Source organism: Vombatus ursinus, unplaced genomic scaffold (assembly GCF_900497805.2).
Source record: "Vombatus ursinus unplaced genomic scaffold, bare-nosed wombat genome assembly UNPS02011334.1, whole genome shotgun sequence".
In the NCBI taxonomy this organism is placed as follows: domain Eukaryota; kingdom Metazoa; phylum Chordata; class Mammalia; order Diprotodontia; family Vombatidae; genus Vombatus; species Vombatus ursinus.
This window is the reverse complement of record NW_020951112.1, coordinates 3,843,976-3,866,549: the sequence shown is the minus strand read 5'-3', so window position 1 is coordinate 3,866,549 and position 22,574 is coordinate 3,843,976. Positions and strand designations below refer to the sequence as shown.

At 38.4% G+C, this 22,574-nt stretch overlaps 1 protein-coding gene across 6 annotated transcripts in view; it reads right to left on the bottom strand.

Annotated features, from left to right (window-relative positions):
- Window positions 1–22,574, bottom strand: part of ANKS1B (ankyrin repeat and sterile alpha motif domain containing 1B) — a 1,327,097-nt gene that overhangs the window by 1,169,003 nt on the left and 135,520 nt on the right. For all 6 annotated transcript variants that reach the window (XM_027855805.1, XM_027855806.1, XM_027855807.1 and 3 more), the window contains exons 2-3: window positions 16,035–16,115; window positions 4,507–4,663 (exon numbers count right to left, since the gene is read on the bottom strand). In XM_027855805.1, coding sequence (XP_027711606.1) covers window positions 4,507–4,663; window positions 16,035–16,115 — 238 coding nt within the window. The remainder of the gene's footprint in view (window positions 1–4,506; window positions 4,664–16,034; window positions 16,116–22,574) is intronic.

Here is a 22,574-nt window from a genome sequence, read left to right as displayed (position 1 = left end):
ACAGAAAGCAAGGTCCACCAGCTCTGAGTAAGAACTGGTGCCAAGGAAAGCTGAGTAGGTAGTGAGGTGGGAGAGTGGGGTAGCCTAAGATCCAACACTATACCCCTCTTTTAAGAATAAAAGATTCATCCTTAAACAAACCTGAAAATCGCCTTTCTCATTTAGAAATGTACAAGCATATTAGGAATGACCTTCTAAATCTAATCCATTTTCTTCTGTCATTTAAAAATTATTTTATATCCATTTCTCTACCTACAGGTTGTATGATCGCCCCCCTCCCAAAAAAATAGAATCTAAGATCCCTGAGTAGAGACACTGTCTCCCCTTTGTCTTTGAACACCTGGCTCACTGAACAGTGATTGGCACACATAATTAACACTTGTTGAATCACACTGAATTGAATTTTACCCAGAGAAGTTACAAGAGTATCTTGTTTCATTTCAACACATTCCCTCCCACCCCAAAGACAGCCACCTTCCTTTTTGTTTGTGTCTGGTTTCCCTGCCCTACATTAACCACACTTTTAAGGCCAACCACCAGATGGCACATCTCATAATAAACTTTTAACTTTGAGGTTTCTGGTAGATGGTTTCATCTTTTCTTGAATTACTTTGTTCATGTATTATGCTTATAGAGAGAGCTAAGGCCATGGTGAACAGAGACTTAAATTCTAAGTCAGAAAGACCTGTGTCCTATCTATGACACAAACTGGTTGTGTGGTCCTGGCTAAGAAACTTAATCTCTCAGTTATCTTTAAGCAACTGCCTAAGACTTTAAGTCATAAAACAGAAGCTAATTTTTATTGGTAGAGGCAATTCTTCATGGGAAGTTCCCTATGCCAATTAAATCACACTTCTAGACCAACTTTTTTAATGGTGATGAAAGATAATGCCATCTGTCATTTTGAAAAATTTCAATCCCTGAGTTTATTAGCATAAAAATATTTGGACCTTGCATTTTTTTCACACCCGAAACAAAGGGACATTTTTTCGTGCCAAACCCATTCATCAAACCTTCTTCTCCAATTCTTCCCATTGTCAGAGATGCTTTTCTCCACTTCATTGTTCACGCCTCATGTCACTTTTTGGCATGAGGTCAGACGCCCTTCAAGTGTCCCGAAAACCCTCGATCCAGGGGGACAACATGTCAGCGATGCTCGATTATGCCAGCTTGCCCTATAGTAACCCACTTACACTCATCTTGGACAGTCGCCAGCCTACAGCTTTCTGCCACGGATGTAATTCAATTGCTGGGCTTCCTGCTGGCTTTCAAATGCAGCTTTATAGAATGGGAACAGTAGGGGGCATGCTGAGCTCAAGATGCTTATCTTCCTTCTATATTAGTGGACTGGAGTTTACACTGAGGAACCTGCGGTCTTGCTCATTTAGAATCCTAAATGCAGAATCAGTTCATTGATGCTTCCTTTGTGTAGAAAAGTGAGCCTATGTGTCACCTTCAACTCAGGCTTGCTCAGATATGGGCCAAATGCTTTAAGATCATACTGTGTCTCTGCATGTATAGATTTCTGCACATACATGTCTACATACAGAATGCAATGCAATCCCAAAAAAGCACAGATGAAGCACTTACCAGCATAACAGACACCTGTTATTGTTGTTGTTAAGTTGTCTCAGTCGTGTCCAACTCTTCGTGATCCCTTTTGGAGTTTTCTTGGCAAAGATGCTGGAGTGGTTTGCCTTTTCCTTCTCCAGCTTATTTTACAGATGAAGAAACTGAGGCAAACAGGGTTAAGGGACTTGCCAGGATCACACACTAGTAAGTGTCTGAAGCCAGGTTTGAACTCAGGTCTTCTGACTTCAGGCCAGCACTCTATCCACTATGCTGCCTGGCCCAATTAAGCTCTTAGCATCATCATAATGATAGATACCTATGTAGCTTTTTCAAGTTTGCAGGCACTTTACACTTAAGTCTTAAGACTGCCACGTACTACATGTGAGAACTGGAGTAAGGTCTAGGTTTGAGTCCTTGTTCTCATTAAAGCCAGGCAACCTCAGACAAGTCATTTTCCCTCTCTAGGTCTAAGCCTCCTTATCCATAAAATGGGGATAATAATACTTCTTGGGCAAGCCATTTAACCTAAATCAGTCTTCAGTTTCCTCATCTATAAAATAAGAAGATTGGACTAGATGGCTTCTGTTGTGGTCCCTCTCAGCCTTAGGTCTCTGATCCTCTGACCTCTCTGGGGCTCAGTTCTCTCATTTATAAAATATGGAAATCATTGATTTGAAATTGGAAAGGATCTCAGAGGTCAGTCGCTTTTCTTTTATTTTACAAACAGGGAAACTGAGGTCCAATGCAGATTAAGTAAGTTTCCAACATCACACACACACACATCAAAAGCAAGATGTGAATCTAGCTCCTCCGCCTCCAGAGTCAGTGATATTTCCCTTGAACCACACTGGACCAGGGATCCCCCAAGAGCCCTGACAGCTCAGTGTCTGGTCTACTAATCCTGTGATCTCAATTTGAGTCTCCTAAGAACACTATTAAGTAGGGGCTACAGGCCACTAAAATCATAGATTTAGAGGTAGACGGAACCTCAGAGGTCTAGATGACCCAACTCACTCATTTTACAAATGAGGAAAATGAGGCTTAGAAAAATCCAGTGATTTGCCTATGGTTCCATGGCTTATAAGTTTCAAAGGCAGGACTTGAACCCAGTCCATCCAACCTCCAAGGCCAGCATTCTATCCATTACACCACTACTAATAAATGGCAGAGCCAGGAGATACAATGGTGCAGTAGAAATAACAGTGGTCTCAGAATCAGAGGCCTTATGTGCAAGTCCTTCTATCATTTACTACATGTGTCACAATGCAGAACGTCACTTCATTTTTCTAGACTTCAATTTCCTCATCTATAAAAGGGGTTTCACTCGATGGGCTCTGAGGTCATTTTTTAGCTCTATATCTACGATTCTACAATTCTACAAAGTCAACAAGAATTCCATAGGGCTTACTCTGCAAAAAGGCACTGTCCTAGGTGCTGAAGAACGCAAAGACAAAAATGAAATAACATCTGGTTTAAGATCTTCCATTGTATTACATTAAGAGAAAGAAACTGGCTCTGGGATAGGTAGGTTCAGAGGGTTCAATGCCTTAAGTTGGGATTCTGGGATTAGGTAATGAGTACAAAAGAATTGTGCTTTGCAGCTAAAGGAAAGTCCCAGAGACTACCAAGAAAAGGAGTCAATAGATTAGGGAAAACTCACCAGGAGTCACTAAAACCTCAGGCTCAGGGTTACATCTAAACATCTTTCATCTTTTCATTTTGCATTTGAATTGCTTTTTTTCATCCTGATACACAGTAAGCATCATTGTCATTGTTGCTGTTGTTCAGTTGCGCAGACACATCTGACTTTTCATGACCCCACGATCATACTGTTTATGGGTTTTTATTGGCAAGGATACTGGAGTGGGTTGCCATTTCCTTCTCCAGTGGATTAAAGCAAATAAAGGTTAAGTAACTTGTCCAGGGTCATACAGCTAGTAAGTGTCTGAAGCCAGATTTGAACTCAGTTCTTCCTGATTCGAGGCCCAGTGCTCCATCCACTGGGCCACTTAGCTGCCTACGCTAAGCATAGTAGAGAGTTAATAAATATTCGTAAAATAAATCAGTCAGTCTAGTACAGAGCTTAACACGGTGCCTGGCACATACAAACAGAGGTGCATAATAAATGCTTGTTGATTGATCTGTCTTCTGAGAGAGTGGAATATCAACAAGAAATGGATTTAGGCAGTTTTTTTAGTAATTTAATATTTTCTTTCAAGTTACTTAAAATTAATTACAACAACTTTAAGAAAGACATCTGTTAAGGATGTAGTAAAAAGGAAATCTTGTGATGATAACATTAAAAAGATGTTTTTGTCGAAGACAGACACCAATACTAGGTAGGCAAGTACCAACTCTAGAGTTAGAAGAACTGGGTTCAAATCCTGCTTCTGATGTTTGTTACCTGTTTGACCATAGGCGAGTCATCGAACCTCCCTGGGCCTTAGTTCCCTCATCTGTAAAACAAAGATACTGGACTAGATTAGCTCCAAATGTTCTTCTGTCTCTTAATCTATGATCCTCTGATAGTCGATTGAATACTTGTTACAAGTATGAATTACATTCCCCCTAGGTTGAGAGACAGAATGTTTCTACAACTTGAGAACAAAACTACTCCCAATATTTTCCCTTATATATGAAGTTCCCTTGTTAGATCACACTTTTAGATCACACTTGAAGACTCTAATGGATCAGTTATCTTGTCAGCATAGGTATTCTCTACAAGGATAGACATTCTCCATGCCTGCCTATCCTGGGCCAAGGAGGGATATGTTAAGAAATAAAAAGGTGACACAACAAGAAAAGTTATCAATCAAACTTTTTGAAGAAAGCAAAGCAATTGTCATACTCATACTTAGCAGGGTAACAAGCCATCTTCCCCATGGCTCTGCCTCGGCCAAGCTTTTTGAAAGCCCAAACACCAGAAGCGGGTACCTGCTCATTGACCCTGGAATGTGAAGGTCCGTGGTGGATGAGAATCTTAACAATGTCCACATCTCCCTTCCACGCAGCAAGGTGTATAGGAAAGTAGCCTTTGTTGTCAGCTACATTCGTCGACGCCTCATACTGAAGCAGCTTGAGCACGATATCCCTGGTGACAGAGAAAGAACGTGGGACAGAAGGAAAATAGGAGACAATGAACGTATCAAAAAAGGCAGTTTGTCTTAAAGAGGTCACAACTTAAACCAATAATGAGTTACTTCTGAGTGACTCCCTAAATTACACAGTTTGAAACTCAGACTCAAGCATCCACAGCTCTGCCAGTTTGCTTACCTCAACACAACCAAGAGTTTGACTCAATTATCAACGTGCAATTAAAGAAGAAATCCCTTTGATTGGTGAGATTCGATTCCTTTATTTGACCAACTCAAACGGAAAGGTTCACCCTCCCTCAGAGCCACAGATAGGAATTTTGGCATATGAGGCAATATGATTCTGGTCCTCTTCAGGTTTCCTTTTGCTGCCAATTTTCTTTTCTCCACTGGTTGACCTCTCACTATTTGCTGCAAGATCAGATGCCAGATGGAAAACTCATTTTTTAAAGCACATAGCTAAAATACATTTACGGATCACTCATGTACATCATTCATGGACAGAACAAGGAATGAAGATGCTTGCAGAGATGGGATAGAGAATGTAAGAAGAAGGGAAGTCAGCTTGCTCAGCTACAGAGGACAAGCCCAGGAGAAGCCTACCATTCACAAAACGGAACCAGAGAAGCTCAAAGCTGAAAAGGACCTTAGGAGGTCATCTAGCCCAGCATCTTTATTTTATCGATGAGGGACCTGAGGCCCTGAGATGGAAAGTGGCTTGCCCAAAGTCATCTAGATAGGTAGTGTCAGTATGGGAATGAATAAATGAAAAAGCACTTATTATGGGCTTACTATGTGTCAGCCACAACGCCAACCACTAGAGATACAAAATGCAAACACGATGACCTCTACCCTAAAGGAAATCATATTCTAAAAAGAAAGCCAACATACATAAGGCAGTGGTAGCCATTGGGGAGTGTTAGGACAGAGAGGTCTGAGTAAATGGAACTGGAATCATAGGGCAACTTATCAGCATGAATTTATCAGGAATAGTAGTGTTGATTTACTGTAATCAGAGACAGAGTCTGAAATATTTGAGGGAGGGAAATATACATGGAGACATCATGGTGGGCCTGAGACCAGACTAGATAAGGTGAATGCTCATCAATCAGAGCCTAGGGTCACACAGGAGAGAAGCCACAACTTCTAGATGGAGGAAGAGACTGGATAGCAGGTGGCATAGTATTGTCAAGACTGACTGATTAGTAGGAACTAGAACTGAAAGATGGGTTGACTCCCAGTCATTTCTGCACAAATATATGGCTCCCTGAGAATGACTCTTACCTCCCCACCCACTCCCTAATCAGAGGTATAGTTTTAAGAGTCAAGGACATGCAAGAAAATTCTCCTACAGCCTCCCCACTTGCAGCTGCTATCTGACATCTTTGACTTCTTACAGGTGTTAGCTTTGAGATCTCGAAGGCCATCTAATTCAACTCTAATCATTTTAGAGAGCAGTAAAGTGTGGCTCAGGCTGGTGAAGGGACTTATCTAAGGTTGTACAGATAGGATCATAGATCTGGAAGGGGAAGTGACCTTAGAAGCCATCTAGTCCAACCTTCTCAATTTACAAGTGAGGAAACTGAGTCCCAGAGAATTTAAATCACTTGTGCAAGGTCATACCAGTATGGAGGAGCAGAAGCAGAATTTGAACCTAGGTCCTTTGCTTCTAGAGCTCATGATCTTTCCACTGTTGAGGATTGGTGAATAAAAACCCCTTCCCATAATAAACCACTTAAGGAAAACTCTTTGGAAATTTCTGGATGCTTTGAATTTGTTTTCAAATTTTAATTCTCCTAATTAAGACAGTATTTGCATGCCATGACCTAGAAATGATTTTGAGTCTCTCAGGCTGAGTTAAAAGGTTACTTCAATTCACCACAGAGTGGATCCATTAAGTAGAATTCACAATAAAGGAGAGAGGTATACTGAAGCTCAGTGTCTGAGCACATCGATCCAATTAGTTAATCATAATATTTTCCTAATTTTTAACTGAGTTGTGTGATCCAATAATGACACACAGTGATAGTCTGCATGAGGAAATTTAGGTTCGCCATTTGAAGAACTGTTCTCCCTAAAACTAACACTATGTAGAAAAAGTATATGACAAATGTTTTGGCAGTTACTGAAATGAATGAAGTTTGTCACATGGAAATCATACTTCTTATGCGTGAAATCTGCCCTAAGATTAATAGCAGCTCTACTAAAATGGTGCCTCGTGGAAAAAACCAAAACTCCAGGAGCACAACTCAGGATTGTCAATTTTTCACATGATATCATACCTTGTTCATTCAGCTTACTAAATTTTTTTAAATTCATGGGAAGACATTGTAGTGATGTCCAGGAAATCTCCAGGAATCCTAAATTTCCTGCTGACCAGATGCTAGAGAAGGAAATTTAGATAGAATTTACAAAGATAGAAATTTAAGCTTGATGTAAGGAAAAATTTTCTAACAATGAGAACTCTCTGCAATTGGAATGGGTAGCCTAGGGAGGCAAGATCTTTCCTCTCTCTGAAGTCTGTCAAGCAAAAGTCACTAACCCCATATTGGGAATTCTTTAGAAAGAACTCTTGACCATGTATAAGTAGAACTATATGGCCTCTAACATACCTTCTAATTCACTAATCCAGAGGTTTTGTAACAGAATAGACCCTATGTTAACATTCCCTGTGAAAAATGCCCATCTCGAATAAAGGATGCATGACTTTACAAAGAGGGAAATACATGAGCCAAATGTCTCCAAAAAATTCAAATCATCTTTTAGTTAAAGGAAATTTAGATGTTATATGGTTCAACATCCTATCCACTGTAAGGATACCATCCACGGCTTTTCTAAAAGGTGTACAGCTCATTTCTACTCACATACATCCCCCCCCCAAAAAAAAATGGTTCATAGCCAAATGCAGGAGAGCCCATTCCATTGCTAGGCAGCTCTAATTAGGAAAATCCCTCCATTATCTGTAAAGACATCATGGACAGAGGGCTGACTTTGCAATTAGGAAACCTTGCTTCAAGCCTTGCTTCTGTCACATACTACCTGTGGAACCATCAGCAAGACACTTGACCAAATAATTCCCCCTTGCCAGTTGTCTCTAGCAATATTGCAAACTTCTTCAGTGAAAGGCATTTCGCCACCATGGAGATCACTACAAAAGTGTTAAAGCTCAACCTCCACTCTAAAAACAATGAGTGGAGTTAATATAAAATTGTTTGACATTTATAATAAAAGATACTCCCTACTAAAAACAGATTTAGTTAAAAATCAAGAAAAGGATCAAGAAAAGGCAGGATAGTAGAGCCTAAAACTACAATATAGGTTATTATTGTCCTAATTCCAATGTGCAAATGAGTTTGAAGTATTATAGAACATTTATTTGGACAACTGTAATTTCTTTCCACTTTTTTGAGTGGGTGAAGAATATATTGGCATTCACTCAGCTATGCTCTCTCAGAATAGGAAATAAAGAAGGAGAGATGGGATACTCATTCTTCTTCATTTGTTTCTCATGCTCAAGTCCTTAAGAGCATGATTCTAAAGGAATAACGATAGAGAATGCTACCTACTTCCTGATAGACAGATGACAAATATATTACATAGAATAAGACATGTTTCTGGATACTGTCAATATGGGAATTTGTCTTGCTTGTCTATGCATATTTGTTCCAAGGATTTTATTAGTCTTTTTTCTTTCCAATGGGAAGAGTAAGGAGAGAAAACATTCTTGTTTACTAAAAAAAAGAATAAAAATTTAAAACCAAATCAAAAGTAGAGCACCATAGAGTTAGAGAATTTTAGACCTGGAAGTAACCTCAGAGGTTACATAATCCAACCTCTCATTTTATAGATGAAGAAACTGAGTCCTAGAAAGTTTATGTGACTTAACCAAGGTCTCATAAGCTAGTTAAGGTTACAAACTGGGTGCAGCAACTAAGTGTACTATGGTCATTCTCCTACACCATGGGGATCTCCATTTATGTTTCCATTCAGTTTTGTTGATCTTTTATAGCAGTTTGTGCAGTATGCATTTGCTAGTTGCCAATTTACAAGCAAGATTCTTGGACTTACTGAAAGTATGTACCTATTTTTGCAAATTTTCCTTGGTCTTTTGACAACTGGTAGCATGTCCATATGTTACCCCATGTGAATATTTAAAGCAAGGAAGGAAAAAAGATAAATCATGAAGCTACATTTCTCTCTATACTCTGATTCCAAACATTGTTTTCTGTTTTTCGTTTAAATGAGGCTGTAGGCCTTGATCAGGGATGGTGACCTAGAAGGCGTTAGCCGAGCTTGATTCCCTGGTCTGAAACACAACATTTGTTAAAATTCAAACATCTTTACTTTTAAAGATCCATTAATTTCTTCGACTGTGTGTCCTTCCACCACTGACAGAGACTGCAATTCTTATTTCACAAGAAATATGGTCTTCATGAACTTCTGTGACCAGAAAATTCATCTCCCCACAGCCAGTCTAGAGATGAGACTTCACAAACTCAGTTTGGCTGGTCCAAAATATAATACATATAATTTATCGCTGGTCAACACTCAGAACCTTCTCAGATTGGTGGGATCTAGAATCATAAATCTTGAGCTGGAAGGGAATTTAGAGAACGTCTAATCCAGCACTCCTGTTTTAGAGCTAAGGAATCTGGGCCCAGAGAAGTAAACTGACTTACTCAGCATCACATAGGTAGTAAATGAAAGAGCTGCAATTTGAATGAGAATGTTCTGACTCCAAATCTAGCATTCAATCTCATGTGTCATGCTTGAGTTCTCCTGGTCCGCCCTTTAATCACAGGAGGACATCAGTGGAGCAAATTCAAACATTCTTATGAAATACAAACATATTTTTACTTATTGATGAAATTCATAGCCTGCATTCAAGGTAGAACCTATTCACCAGGCAATTAGCTACAATAACTGATATGTAAATAGAAATACATCTCTTCATTTCACTTCTCTTTTGTGTATATTATTCAAGTATTCCATTTGTAATGAATATACCTTATCACAAGTAATTTATTACAGATGTCTCTAGTTTATTTAAAATATAATCAATTTGGCATGATGTCTTAATTCTGCTTATTAAATAATTCCAGGAAAGTAAATAATCAAAATTGATTATTTGAAAATTGCAACTACAAAAATACATTACACCACTTTATTTTGCATCTGTCTGATAAATGATAAAGGAAGCAATGTTCTAAATATCTTGTACTCATTTAAAACTCATTATTTTAAAAACTCATTTTGTCTCCCAACAATACCAATTATTCAAATTATATTTAACAATAAGCCAAAGTTTTCTCAATATTCTCTCTTTCGGATGCATTAAGTTCTCTTCCTTCACTTCATCCTGCATGACATAGAGGTAAGCCAGGGTTCTCAAAGGCTATGCCCCCAGGGAAGGTTCTAACAATGTGGAAACGTTCTGTGTATAAGCACAGCAAAGGAATAAGTACGTGTTTTCCAAGGACTACCCCAGTTCCATGTGAAATGAATGGTCTCGTCAGCAAGGTGGCTATGGGATGATGACTTTTTTCAGCCACAGTTACTCCTGAAGGCACAGAGAGATTGTCTTCAGCATGGGAGAGATAACACCAATGAAATCTCAGATCCCTTGATGTAAAAACCTGGCATTCTAAGGTTCTAGACTGTGATGATTCACATTTTTCAATATGGAATTGCAAACAGTGAACTGGTTTCAAAGCCAGAAAGACTTAAGTTTTAGTTCTTCCTTTCACACTTAGACACTGCATGACTCTGGGCAAGTCTCTTAACTGCTAAGTGTTGTAAGCAACTAAGTTGCAGAGAATGTACATTGACAAAGGAAATTTCCTCACCTTGGAGTTACCTATAAAAAATAAATCACAGGCTTTACTCCCTAGATCTCTTTAGACCCTGGAAGACTACAGTTGAGTGGGGCTTTGAATACAACCCCTTCATTTTTAAAGCACTTGAAGACCTCAAGATCTCCTCCAGCCCTAATCTTCCTTGACCTACAATCTCAACCCTCAACGTTGCAAATGATAAAACTGAGGTGCAGAGTTTTGAAAGGACCTCCCCAAGGCCACACTTAAATTTGCCTTCATTTCTTGATGCTTATGAATACACTTCAAACTAAAAATGGGAGCCATTTGTAACAGATTATAGGCTCTATGGAATTCTCGCCTTGTGATTGCTCATATTCAACACTAAGACTTTTTGCAATTCAATGGTCAGTGCTTAGAGCTCCTCATTTTCCTGCAGCCTTCCCTCCCTAGAGTTTGTCCAGGGAGCAATGAAGTAAATACCATTTCTTCTCGCAGACTGCAGGATAGTCAAAGGAATGGAAATTTTCAGTCTCGACCAAGAAACTTCCTCATTTTCTTGAAAACTAGCTTTCTCTTTAAGGGAAATATCATTGGGAAAATTTCCCAACAGGGTCAAGCTTTTTAAAAACTGAGTCAATACGTTCTTTGATCTAACTAATGTTACTATAGATAATTTAGCTACCCTCAAGGTACTCAAGGTTAAATGATTTTTTTCCCTTGGGGGAGTACTAATTAGTCAGCATCTATTGTCTGAGAAAATAGAGATTTTTATATCAAAGTCATTTTCACATTACTAAAAATAGAAAATTTTAGGCCAGAAATCAAATTTATAGAAAGAAAACTCTCTTCTCCTGCTGTACAAGAAAACACAGGGACAGGACAAATAAAGAAGACATTTTAGTTATCAAGAATCAGGAAGTCATTGGAATCACTTATTTCCAATGCAGATAATAACAGCTGGAGGAGGAGAGGCACACTAAGAATGTATTCTCTAAAGGCAAATACTGGGGGGAAGAATAGTGGAAAGTCCCTGAGAAGTATTTCAAGTCTTCAGATGATGGTGGTTATTCATATTTGGATTAAAGAGTATCTTAATTCACTGCTGACATTTTTCTAAAGAAAGTACAGGAAACATGAAGCTCTAGAGTTTTATAAGGCCTGACTTTCCCAACGAAAAGGAAAGGAAAATTATGATTCAAATGGAAAAAGAAGGATGGGATCAAGCACAAATAGATAAGTATTGATTAAACATTATAGGAAAAAAGAAGAGAAAACAAAATAACAAAGTAATGCTATCTGAAATAGGACTAAAAGATTTAAATTTAACCCAAACCTTTTTTTTTCAATAGGAAACCAGGAGATCTGGATATAATCAAATTATGGATAATTTAACCTACTTAATTAGAGCTGCTTTTTTTTTTACTTCTGATTCAAATTTAAACCTTTTTGTTCCTTTTTTATATTACTTACTGAATATTTTCTTACTTTCCCATAAGAAGAGTTGATTTCCTGGTGAGTACATGCTTTCTTCTAAACCAATAAAATAACTTTTTCTACCATTTGTAGTTCGTGAGTTTTTTTTTTTTAATGGCCCTGGAGATTATCAAAACTGTTATTCAGAAAGGACCACCCTTTCTCTACCAGACTGTGGTACTGGATCAGAGCAATAGAATTCAAGTGTTGGTAAACTGGACAGCTCTCATGCCAAGAAACCAGAGGACAAACAGAAAAGAAGGGAAAAAACGTAAACCTGTAGTGTGAGGAATCTGGGTTAGCTGTTAGGGAGAACTTTCTCTGACCAAAGCAAAAGCTTAAACTATATGACTTAATATTTCTTCCAGTCCTTGGAATTCTACAACCCCAAATCTGGTGATCATAATATTCTGTATTAACAGCAAAAAGCACATGGCTACGACAGAGAAGAATGTTGGAGATGGGTTTCTATGCTGAATGCCCAGGCTTCCTTCAGGGAGGAAAAATGTAATATAATCAATTGTCAATTATCTCTTTGAGATGAGAGGGGCAAATACAAAGATGATCCAAAAATCATTCTTGTTTGGCTTTGGAATATATCTTTTAGAGCACACTTTCCATTTTAATTATTTCCTCCATGGACTCCTATTAAAACTAGCATGTTCTCACATTATAATAAAAATTCTGAAGATTGGCAAAAGTTGACATTTGTGTAGCACTTTAATTTGCAAAGGGTCTTATAGACATTATCTCATTTGAGCATTACTATAACCCCACAAGGTAGGTGTCATGGGTTTTATTACTCCCATTTTAAAGACAAGAAATCTATTAATATGAGGAAGAAGACTAGAAGCGTGCTAGCTGACAGAGAAAAGCCAACTTCAGATTAATTTTTAAACACTATGCATAAGCCCATAAAGTAAATGATCCATGTATGGAAAATCTATAACTCTATAAATAAAACAATTAAAAATCAAAATAATTAAACAATTGCAACTTATTGAACATTAACAAAATGAACAATTATAAAACAAATATTCACTAACTTTTCACTGGGACCATAAAGATAATCTAAGTTCAACCTCCTTCCCCATTTTACAGTTGAGGAAACTGAGACCCAGAGGAGTTAGGTGTCTTGCCCATGGTCACTTCATTAACTACTGGCAGCACTGGAATTAGAACCCAAGTCTCTAGTGTTCATTCTAGTGCATCAAATTGTCATTATACGGATAAAGAATAAATTACAGTAGGAAATATCTTTAAGAATCATGAGATTATCATGCGAAAGGAAATATAGCATATATTGCTGATTATCTTTTTAACTGTTCTACAATTAAGTTAAGGAGTTATCATTATAGACAATGCCAACATGAACTGAAAATTATTAAGAAGGCTAGAGGGAGGGATAATGGAAGTATAATAGAAAGAAACAGACTCAGAACAAGGAGAAACTTGGTCCAAGTCTCAGTGCTGAAATTTACTACCTGTGGAACTTGGGAGAAGTCCCTTTCTGTCTCTGCGCCTTGGTTTTCTCACTTGTATAACAGGGAAGATAATAATACTTGCACGTCCTCCCTTGAGAGGCAGCTTGACATAGTAGACAGAGGTCTGGCCTTGAGTCACATGACTGGAGTTTAAGTCTGACACATACTCACCACAGGACCTAAAGGATCTGGCAAGTCACTTACCCTCTCAGTACATGGCAGCAGCTCTAAGATTATTAGCCTCAGCATGGGTAGAAGAAGTTTGCACTCTGGGAATTCTCAATATTGATGAAATCATAAGACTATTATGAGGAAAGTACTTTATGCCCTAAATCACTACAGAAATGCAGTTATTATTTGTCTTTACCTCCCCAGGTTTGGGGTTTGTACCAAGGCATGTTACAGCCAGTATCCACTCTTACTTAACATCTTCATTTCAACAAAGGTGAAACAAGAGCATCTTAAGTCTTTCTCACACAAAACTTAAAGGGGAAAGCGTTCACGTCAAGCTGAGATAATATGACAAAGATTAAAAGGGTCAATACAGGCAGGATGAATCTATTCTGCCTATTTGTCCCATCAGAGCTTGCCCACACAGCAGGAAATCAGCAATCTAGACTCCATCCAAAAGGCATCATGAAGAGGACTCTGTGGAATCAGAAGAATTAAACTTTTCAGTCCTATCTAATCTGGCTTCATTCCCATAGGTCCAGACACAAATAAGGAATTAAATAAAACTCTGCTCAGAAAAAAAATGCCAGTAGTTGAGTGATTGATCAGGCAAGGGAAAGAGTGAAGGGAACTATATAACAGATTGCTTTTCTCCCTGTGAAAGGATGAAAAGACTGGCAAAGTTGCAAGTTGAAAATTAGGTATTTAGGGACAAAATATAGAAAAGCAAGTGAGCAAGAATAAAACTCTGGATAGAACCATCCATATGCAAAGAAACTAGTTCTAGAGCACTAAGATTACAGAATGGGACATGCAGACCAGCAAGGCGTGGTGGACCAAGGAGTGGGCACAGAGTCAGTAAAGCCCAACTTCAAGCACTGTTTCTGACACATACGGGCTGTGTGATCATAAGCAAGTCACTTTGCCTCTCTTAGCCCCAGGCAGCTAAGATTATGTTGTAGATGAGTTGCTGATCAATATCAGAGGAGAGCATTTCTACACCAGCAGGGCTCCACGTGGCTTAAATCATGCTGTAATTATTGCCGTGCTGTATAGAACACAGCTGATCTGCTAATTCAAGAATGTAAGAAAAACAATCTTTGGGTGTCCAAAGTAAATTTCCTCCTTCCCATGCAGGTCCAAAAACCAATGGAGAATGGTCTAAATGCCTGATGAGTCACATTTCAAAGAATCACAGGCATCTGAGTAGGAAATAACCAACAACAGCCGTGTCTACACAAGAACAAAGTGGAGGATTGCACAGTTATCTGAGAAGTACAGAAAATTTGGCTTAACTCAATTTGTATCATTCAGGCAAAAGAAATGCCCCCCACTCACAACTGTTAGTCATCTAGTTAACCGCTCCACAACATCCCAGCTCTGCTTTGACTCACAGATCATTAGGCCACTAAGACAAGTCCCTGGGAACATAAAAACATAGACTCATGGACTTAAAGCTAGAAGGAAACTTTCTGGTCATCAAGTCTAATCCTCTCATTTTGCAAATGAGGAAAATGAGCCACAGAGATGTCTTCTGTCCATGGCTGCACAGTTGCAAAGTATCTAAAGCAGGAATGAAACCCAAGTCTTCCTGTCTTTAAGTCCAGTGACACACTGCTGCTGAAGGAGTGCATGTGTTCAACCTTGACACCCCTTACATTCTGGTGCTGTGGGGCCAGAGACCCCATTACCTTGCTCTGGCTGTTGCTCTGCAACATGAAATAGTAGACGACAGTAAAGAAGCCACTGCCCAAATGCAAAGAACTTTGAAGTGCACATAGAAGATTTTCATGCAGTCTATTAAGGAGAATTTCACAAGATTTCATTTCTATCACTTTTTTTGAAAGACTAAAAGCTAGAAGTGAAAGATTTCATAGGATTATAGATTTAGAACTAGAAGGGACTCTACAGGTCATCTAGTCCAACTCCCTTATTTTACAGATAAGGAAACTGAGGCTCAGACAGCTTAGGATGCATTGACTGAGGTTATATAAATATTAAGTGTCAGAGCCAAGATTCAGACCCAGGTCTTTTTAACTCCAAATCTTGCACACATTCTACTATGTCCACTCTATTGTGGCAGGCTTTTACTTTTTTCTTTTCACTCCATTAAGCTCTGAAGGCTGCCACTTGTTTCATCCCTCCCCCTACTCAAGAGGATGATGTTTAATCACCTTGGAGTATCTCTTCCTTCTTTGCATGTGGCACTCACCACACACAGGTGTGCCCAGGAACACTCCTGTTGCTTCCAAACAGTTAATGCAGTTACTGAACAGCCTTTCCAAATCACTGTCCCCAACACAGTGACCACAGGCCTCAAGGGACACATGTCCTCTTTCATCCATCTACCCTGAGTGAATCAACTTCATTATCTGTAACTAAATACATGAAGACGACCAGTTGCAGTCCAAATAAGCGGCACTTACTTATGTCCATTTAAAGCTGCATGGTGCAAAGCAGTGTAACCCGAACTGTCTGTGCAGTTCACATTGGGGCCTCGCCAGATGCTGCGAATAAAGCAGAGGTGCAGAGTTAGCCAGTGAGCAGGACCATTTGTGTGCGCATGGACAACATTAGAAATCAACAACCAAAAAGGAGCCAGGGGTCCCCAATAGCCAGCAGTGCAATGCATATGGAAATGCCAGCTGTGCGGAAGATGATTGACACATATTTCAAACAGCTCATCTTGAAGGAACACTTGATTTCATCCAATGGTAGGGGATTTCTTAGGAAAACTCTTGAGGTGACTAGAACTGAGTACAGTGCGGGACTTAATTTATTGATTTATTAATAATTAATAAATGCTTGTTGCCTAGAGAAGACATAAACATCATCATGTATCACAGGAACTTGTAGGATTTGTATCACGATAATCTATGCAAAGAGCTTTGTAAAACTTCAAGTGCCACATAAAAGTGAGCAATTTCTTTAACCTTTCGGAAGCATTTAGCATCCTGCTACTTCATTCAATTCAACAATATTAGAATGACTGCTTCCCTTTTCAGTTTACCAGACTAGAACACAGTAACATATACATAGGTCATACAGTAACACAGAATGATCACAAAAATCTAGCACATTTTGAGGTTCCAGTGCCACAGAGGATCCCCAGTTACATTTTATACTGGACATAGCATAGTGCACATATCCACAGCCTGCGCACACCAGGGGAAGACTCCAACAATGTTCTAAATAATACTATAAGTGGTCCTCATAGCATCACAGAATTCAGACTGGGAAAGGACCTCAGCGCCCATCTTGTCCAACCTATAACCAAAAAAGAATCCCCCCTACAAGATATTTTGTTATTGATCATCTCACCTTTGCTTTAAGACTTCCAGTTAGAAGGGAGAAACCCAGTGCTGACTAAGATAACCCAGAACCCCACATCACTTCAACTGGCATTCCAATTATCGCCCTTCCCAATAAGTCATCATTCTACTCCAAAAGCTCTTTCCATAATTACCAAGGATTACCTTTTCCTCAATGATCTCATAATTGGCTGATATGAACCTTCAGGCTTCATCATTCTCAAATTATCTGTCACATTTGATACTGTTGACCACCATCTCTTCCTAGATACTCTAATCAATTACAGTGGCTTCATAGTGCCTATATGATCTAATATAAATATCAATGTTTAGCTTTCAATTCCCTGCAGAACCTGACCTCAACCCATCTTTCCAGCCTAATGGTTCATTAGTTTTCCACTCATACTCTGTGGCCCAGTCATATTGGTCTTCAATTGATAACTCGCATACATTGCCCCATGTCCTGTCACTGTGCCCGTGCACCGGCCAGCCACCATATTTGGAATATACTCCCTCCTCATCTCCACCTCAGGGTCCCTCTCTTCCTTTAAGAAGCAGCTCAGGTGCCCTCTTCCTCATGAAGCCATTCCTGATCCCCCCAAGTACCAGTACTCTCACTCCCTAACTTATATTTAATTACTTTCTACAGATTTCTCTTGATTCACTTTATACTTATGCTCTATGTATGTATATATATATATATCTATATATATATATATATAGATATATATATATATGTATGCTTGTTTTCTGTCCTGCTAAAATATAAACTCCTTGTTATCAGGGATTGTCTCATTTTTTGAGTTTGTATTATAAGATCGCAGCTTAGTTATTAAGAACATAGGAGGTACTTAAATGTTTGTAGACTGGTTGGCTATGTGCCCTGCCAGTACTTCCCACCACCCCAGAAGTTTAGGCTCTGCCCTGTTGCTTTGTGCACTGAACCCTAAGGGCCAACTAGATTTTCCATCTGCCATGAAGTCAAACATTTTTATGTGCTGCCTACGCTAATTAAAATGGAAGTTCCTTCAGAGAAAGAACTAACTTGGTTTTCTATTTGCACCTCCAGCACTTAGCACAGCACTTGGTACATATTAATTACTTAATAAATGTTTTTCCATTACATTTTTATAGCTCCAATTGTTAAGAAGTTTTTCCTTATGTAACTCACCTTTGTGCTCCACGCTCCCATTACACTCACATCAAGCCCAATTTGCATCTTGGCAACTTTCACTCATTGCACCCATTAGGATGATTTTCTATATTTTAATAACATGTTTTTACACAAATTCATTCATGACAATTGTCTGAGTTCTGCCCTCTGGTAACATACAGGACAAAACTAATCCCTCTTCTATATGACAGCCTTTCAGGTACTTAAAGAGAGCCATGATGCCCCATGAGTCCTCTCTTACCCAGCCTAAACAACCCCAGTTCTCTTTATTTCCTGTAGGGCTCATGTAACCACATGAATACATTCATCTTTAGTCTCTACAATTAGAGGAGCCAATTTCAGCTTCCAGAAAGTTAAAGGATAAAAAATGCTTTACCATAATAATCCAATACAAATATTTATAAAATGCCTACTATATGCAAGATATTGTTCTAGGCACTGGCGATACAAAGGTAAAATTAAGAGCCCCTGCCCTCATGGAGCTTACATTCTACAGGTAAAGTAGACATAAGATGAAATTGACAAAGTAAATGTTTGTCTACTTATTTCCTATCACTAGATGGGAAATACCAGCCAAGGCTCATGTCTACATAGAGATTAATAAAACCATTAATCATTTGGTAGATTATGAAACCAGCATGGAGAGTTCTCTCTCACACACACACACACACACACACACACACAACTTGGACAAAAGTCAGAGGGCCATACCCTGTTTCTATTCCAAAGTAGTTGGGTGAATGTGGGCTGTAATACACTCCATCTTCAAGAGCCTTAAGTTCCTCATTTATAAAATGAGAAGTAGGACTCAAAGATAACTTCCACATATAAACTTCTGATCTATGTTAATCTCTATCTTTAATCTAGTGGGATGTCCTATTTAACTGATGATTTCCATCCTTTCCAGAACTTTGATATACAAAATGTCACATTAGAAAATGTGATAAATTAATTATGCATTCATCTTTTGTTGTTAAGAGTAACTGGTTTTGCAATGTATTTAATCCCAACTTTTTGGTAACAATAGCCCACATATTTACAGTGCTTTGAGATTTTAAAAGTTCCTCACAAGCCACACCTAATAAGTGTATGGGGCAGAATTTGAATCCAGGTCTTCCAGGCTCCAAGTACAGCACTCTATCCATTAAACTACCCTGCCTCTTGGCAGCAGACTCCCATGGCATGGAGTAGCAAAAGAATATGAACCAAGTAAGATAATATAGCACCTCCCTAACTTTACTGAACAGTAGTTTGTTTCCCCACCCATGTCATTAGTAGCAATCAGTCACACCAAGTGCTTATTTAGTAACCTTGTCCCTTTTGAAGTTTTTAGCACATCCCCAAAATAGCTTCTTATGCCTATAGTGCATTTTCTCAGATCTACCTCAGAGAAAATTCAGTGATGCAGTTTGGAATCCCATGAGGATTATTCCTAAAGACCTCCTTTCCTCTGTTCCTTCCACTCCTTCCCCTCCCTTCTTTCTGCTTTTACAAAAACCTAACTTACCTAGCTCACAGAGGAAGAAGAACCACTGAAGGCCAGAGGTGTTGGGAACCTCAGGCTGACAAAGAATAACAAAGTTCTCAGGGAGTCTTTGCATCATATTACATTGGTGGAATACTTGAGAGGAGTGGAAGGGAGGGTCTATGATGGAATGCCACTGAAGGGAAGGAGAAGGAGAGAGGTATATAGACATCAGCATATCTCACTGAAAAGCATGGAGAATGGGAAGAAGAGATCTGACCTTTACCTACTCGGCATCACCCCTCCACATTGCTCTCCAAGCTAGAGATTAGAGCCAGACTCATTAGGCAGAGTACTGGGAATCAGGAAGACCTGAGTTGAAATCCTGCCTCAGATAATTTACTAACAATGTGACCCTTGGCAAATCACTGAACCTCTCAGCCTGTTTCTGCATCTGTAAAATGAGGACAATAACTGCATTTATCTCACAGGATTGTTTTGAGGATCAAATGAGAAAACACATGTCAAGTGCTCCACAAATATTAAAATGCTATAAGTGATAACTATCATCATACCCTCAGTTCTCAATGGACCTTTTAGCTTTATTTGTTTTAAATTGCCATCCTCCATAGAAGACATCTATTCTTCCTTAAAAAATCAATTATCAAAAAATTTCAATTATATGAAATTGAAAACTTTGGCTTGAACAAAATCAATGTGGTTAGATTAGATTAAGGATGAAAGCTCTGAACTTGAAAAAAAAACTTTGCATCAAATATTTTTATAGGGTCTGATATCCAAGATATAAAGAAACTAATACAAATATACAAGGCTAAAGGTCACTCCCCAAAGGATAAGCAGTCAAATGATATTAATAAACAATTGTCAAAAGAAGAATTGCAAACTATAAATAATTATATTAAAGACTGCTCTAAATCACTAATAAGGAACATAAAGATATCAAGTCAAAACAAATCTAAAGTTTTACCTCATTATCAACAAGTTGGAAAAGATGACAAGGGACAAATGTACTCAGTTTTGAAGAGGCTACCCAAAGACAGGCACACTAATATACTGGTGGTGATGTGAATTAATCCAACCATTCTGGGCAACATTTTGGAAGTAATCTCTCCCCTCCAAAGTGATGAAAATGACCATCCCCTTTGACCCAGACATCCCACTACTAAGGATATTAATTTCCAAATGAAGTAAAAGACCTAAAGTTCAACATACATCAAAATATTTATAACAGTGCTTTTTATGATAGGAAAAAATTGGAAATAATGTTTCACTTAGGAAATGGCTGAATAGTAACAACAACAAAAACACATTCTAGTATGCAAATATGATGCTACATCAGTAGACTTAAGAAATAACAAATGTAAAGAATTCAGAGAAGCATGGGAAGACTTACATTAGCTGTGTAATGTGAAGAGAGCAGAACCAGGAAAACGATATACACAACAATCATGTAAGCAAAAAAAAAAAACCAAGGAAACCGAACAATAGAACTAAACAATAGCAAGTATAAGGAACAAGATTGACCATGAAGAAGAGATGAAAATATGCACATCATCCTCTCTCCCATTTTTAGTAGAGGAGGGAGACTAGGGACATGAAACATCGCCTATACAGTCAGACTCAGATAATGTATGTGTTAGTGTTATTGAATTTTTCCTCTTTCTTCTTTTTTTGTTCTCTTTTCTTTTAAACAAAAAATGGCGCCCCGGAGAAAAGAGAGGAGGGAAATATTTGTAAGTCAAAGTGAAGTTAAAAAAAACAATAATAAAACTTTTAAATTTTAAGGAAAATTTATTGTGTAAGAGGAAATACTGACATCTCCTGATCTCATAATCTGCATTCCCATGATCTGGTGAGGAGAAAGGTAACCTATAGATTTCATTTATCCACATCATCTGTTTCTTATTGTCAGTATAAGATGAGAACACATAGTGGATATTCTCAGGGTATAAGTCTTTTCTATATAAAAGGGCTATAATTGCATCTTTTTAAAGGAGGGTTCCAAAATAAGAAAACTTAAATATATTATATGATATTTATATATGCCCATTGGGCATATCCACAAACATACACATTTAAAATACTACAAGTGGATTGACTATTAGACTAACAGTTAAACCAAAAGTTTAACTAAGTCTCAGTTTGAAAAGATCTCAGTGATCAGGGCAACCTGAACCTGAATGAGAAATGTCTCTATGAAATTCTTACAAATGATTATATAGCCTTTGCTTGGAAGATTTCTAGTAAGAACTCACCACATCGCAAAGCTGCCCATTCCACTTCTAGACAGTTCTAGTTACTAGGAAGTTTTTCCATATGTTAAGCTTAAATTTTCCTTTCTGTAATTTCCACTCATTTAGACTGCCCTACCCTTTGTAATGACGATTGTAAATGTTTGTTGTCTTAATAATAATCAGCATAAGCACTTAGCACTTCATGGTTTGCAAAGCACTTTACAGATATCTCACTTTTCTTCACAACATCCTGGGGAGGTAGGTACAATTATTATCCCCATTTTGCAGATGAGAAATATGAGACAGAGATCAAGTGACTTGCCCAGGGTCACCCAGCTAGTAAGTGTCTGAGTTCACCTTTGAAGTTGGGTCCTCCAACTCTAGGTCCAGTGTTCTATTCACTATACCACCTAGCTTCCTCTGTAGCCAAGTAGAACAGGCCTAACCTTTCTTGTATATATCAAGCCCTTAGTTACTTGAAGACATCCTCTCCCTCCCTCTTTTCAATCATTAAGTGGCCTGAAAGGATCTGTTTCCATTTGACTTTTACCCCTCTGCATTCCACCATCCTGGCTGTAGTTTCTAACATTATTTCTATTTGGATAAGACACCAAAAGTTTCCTAGAGTATCCATTGCTTCTTCAACAACTGAGTGGTCAAAGTCTAGTCACAGAGTGAACTTCAATGTGTTAGGACATCAATGTCATATGTCATGGATCACAATGGCCAAAAGAGCATTTGCCAAAAATTTTGCTAACAAA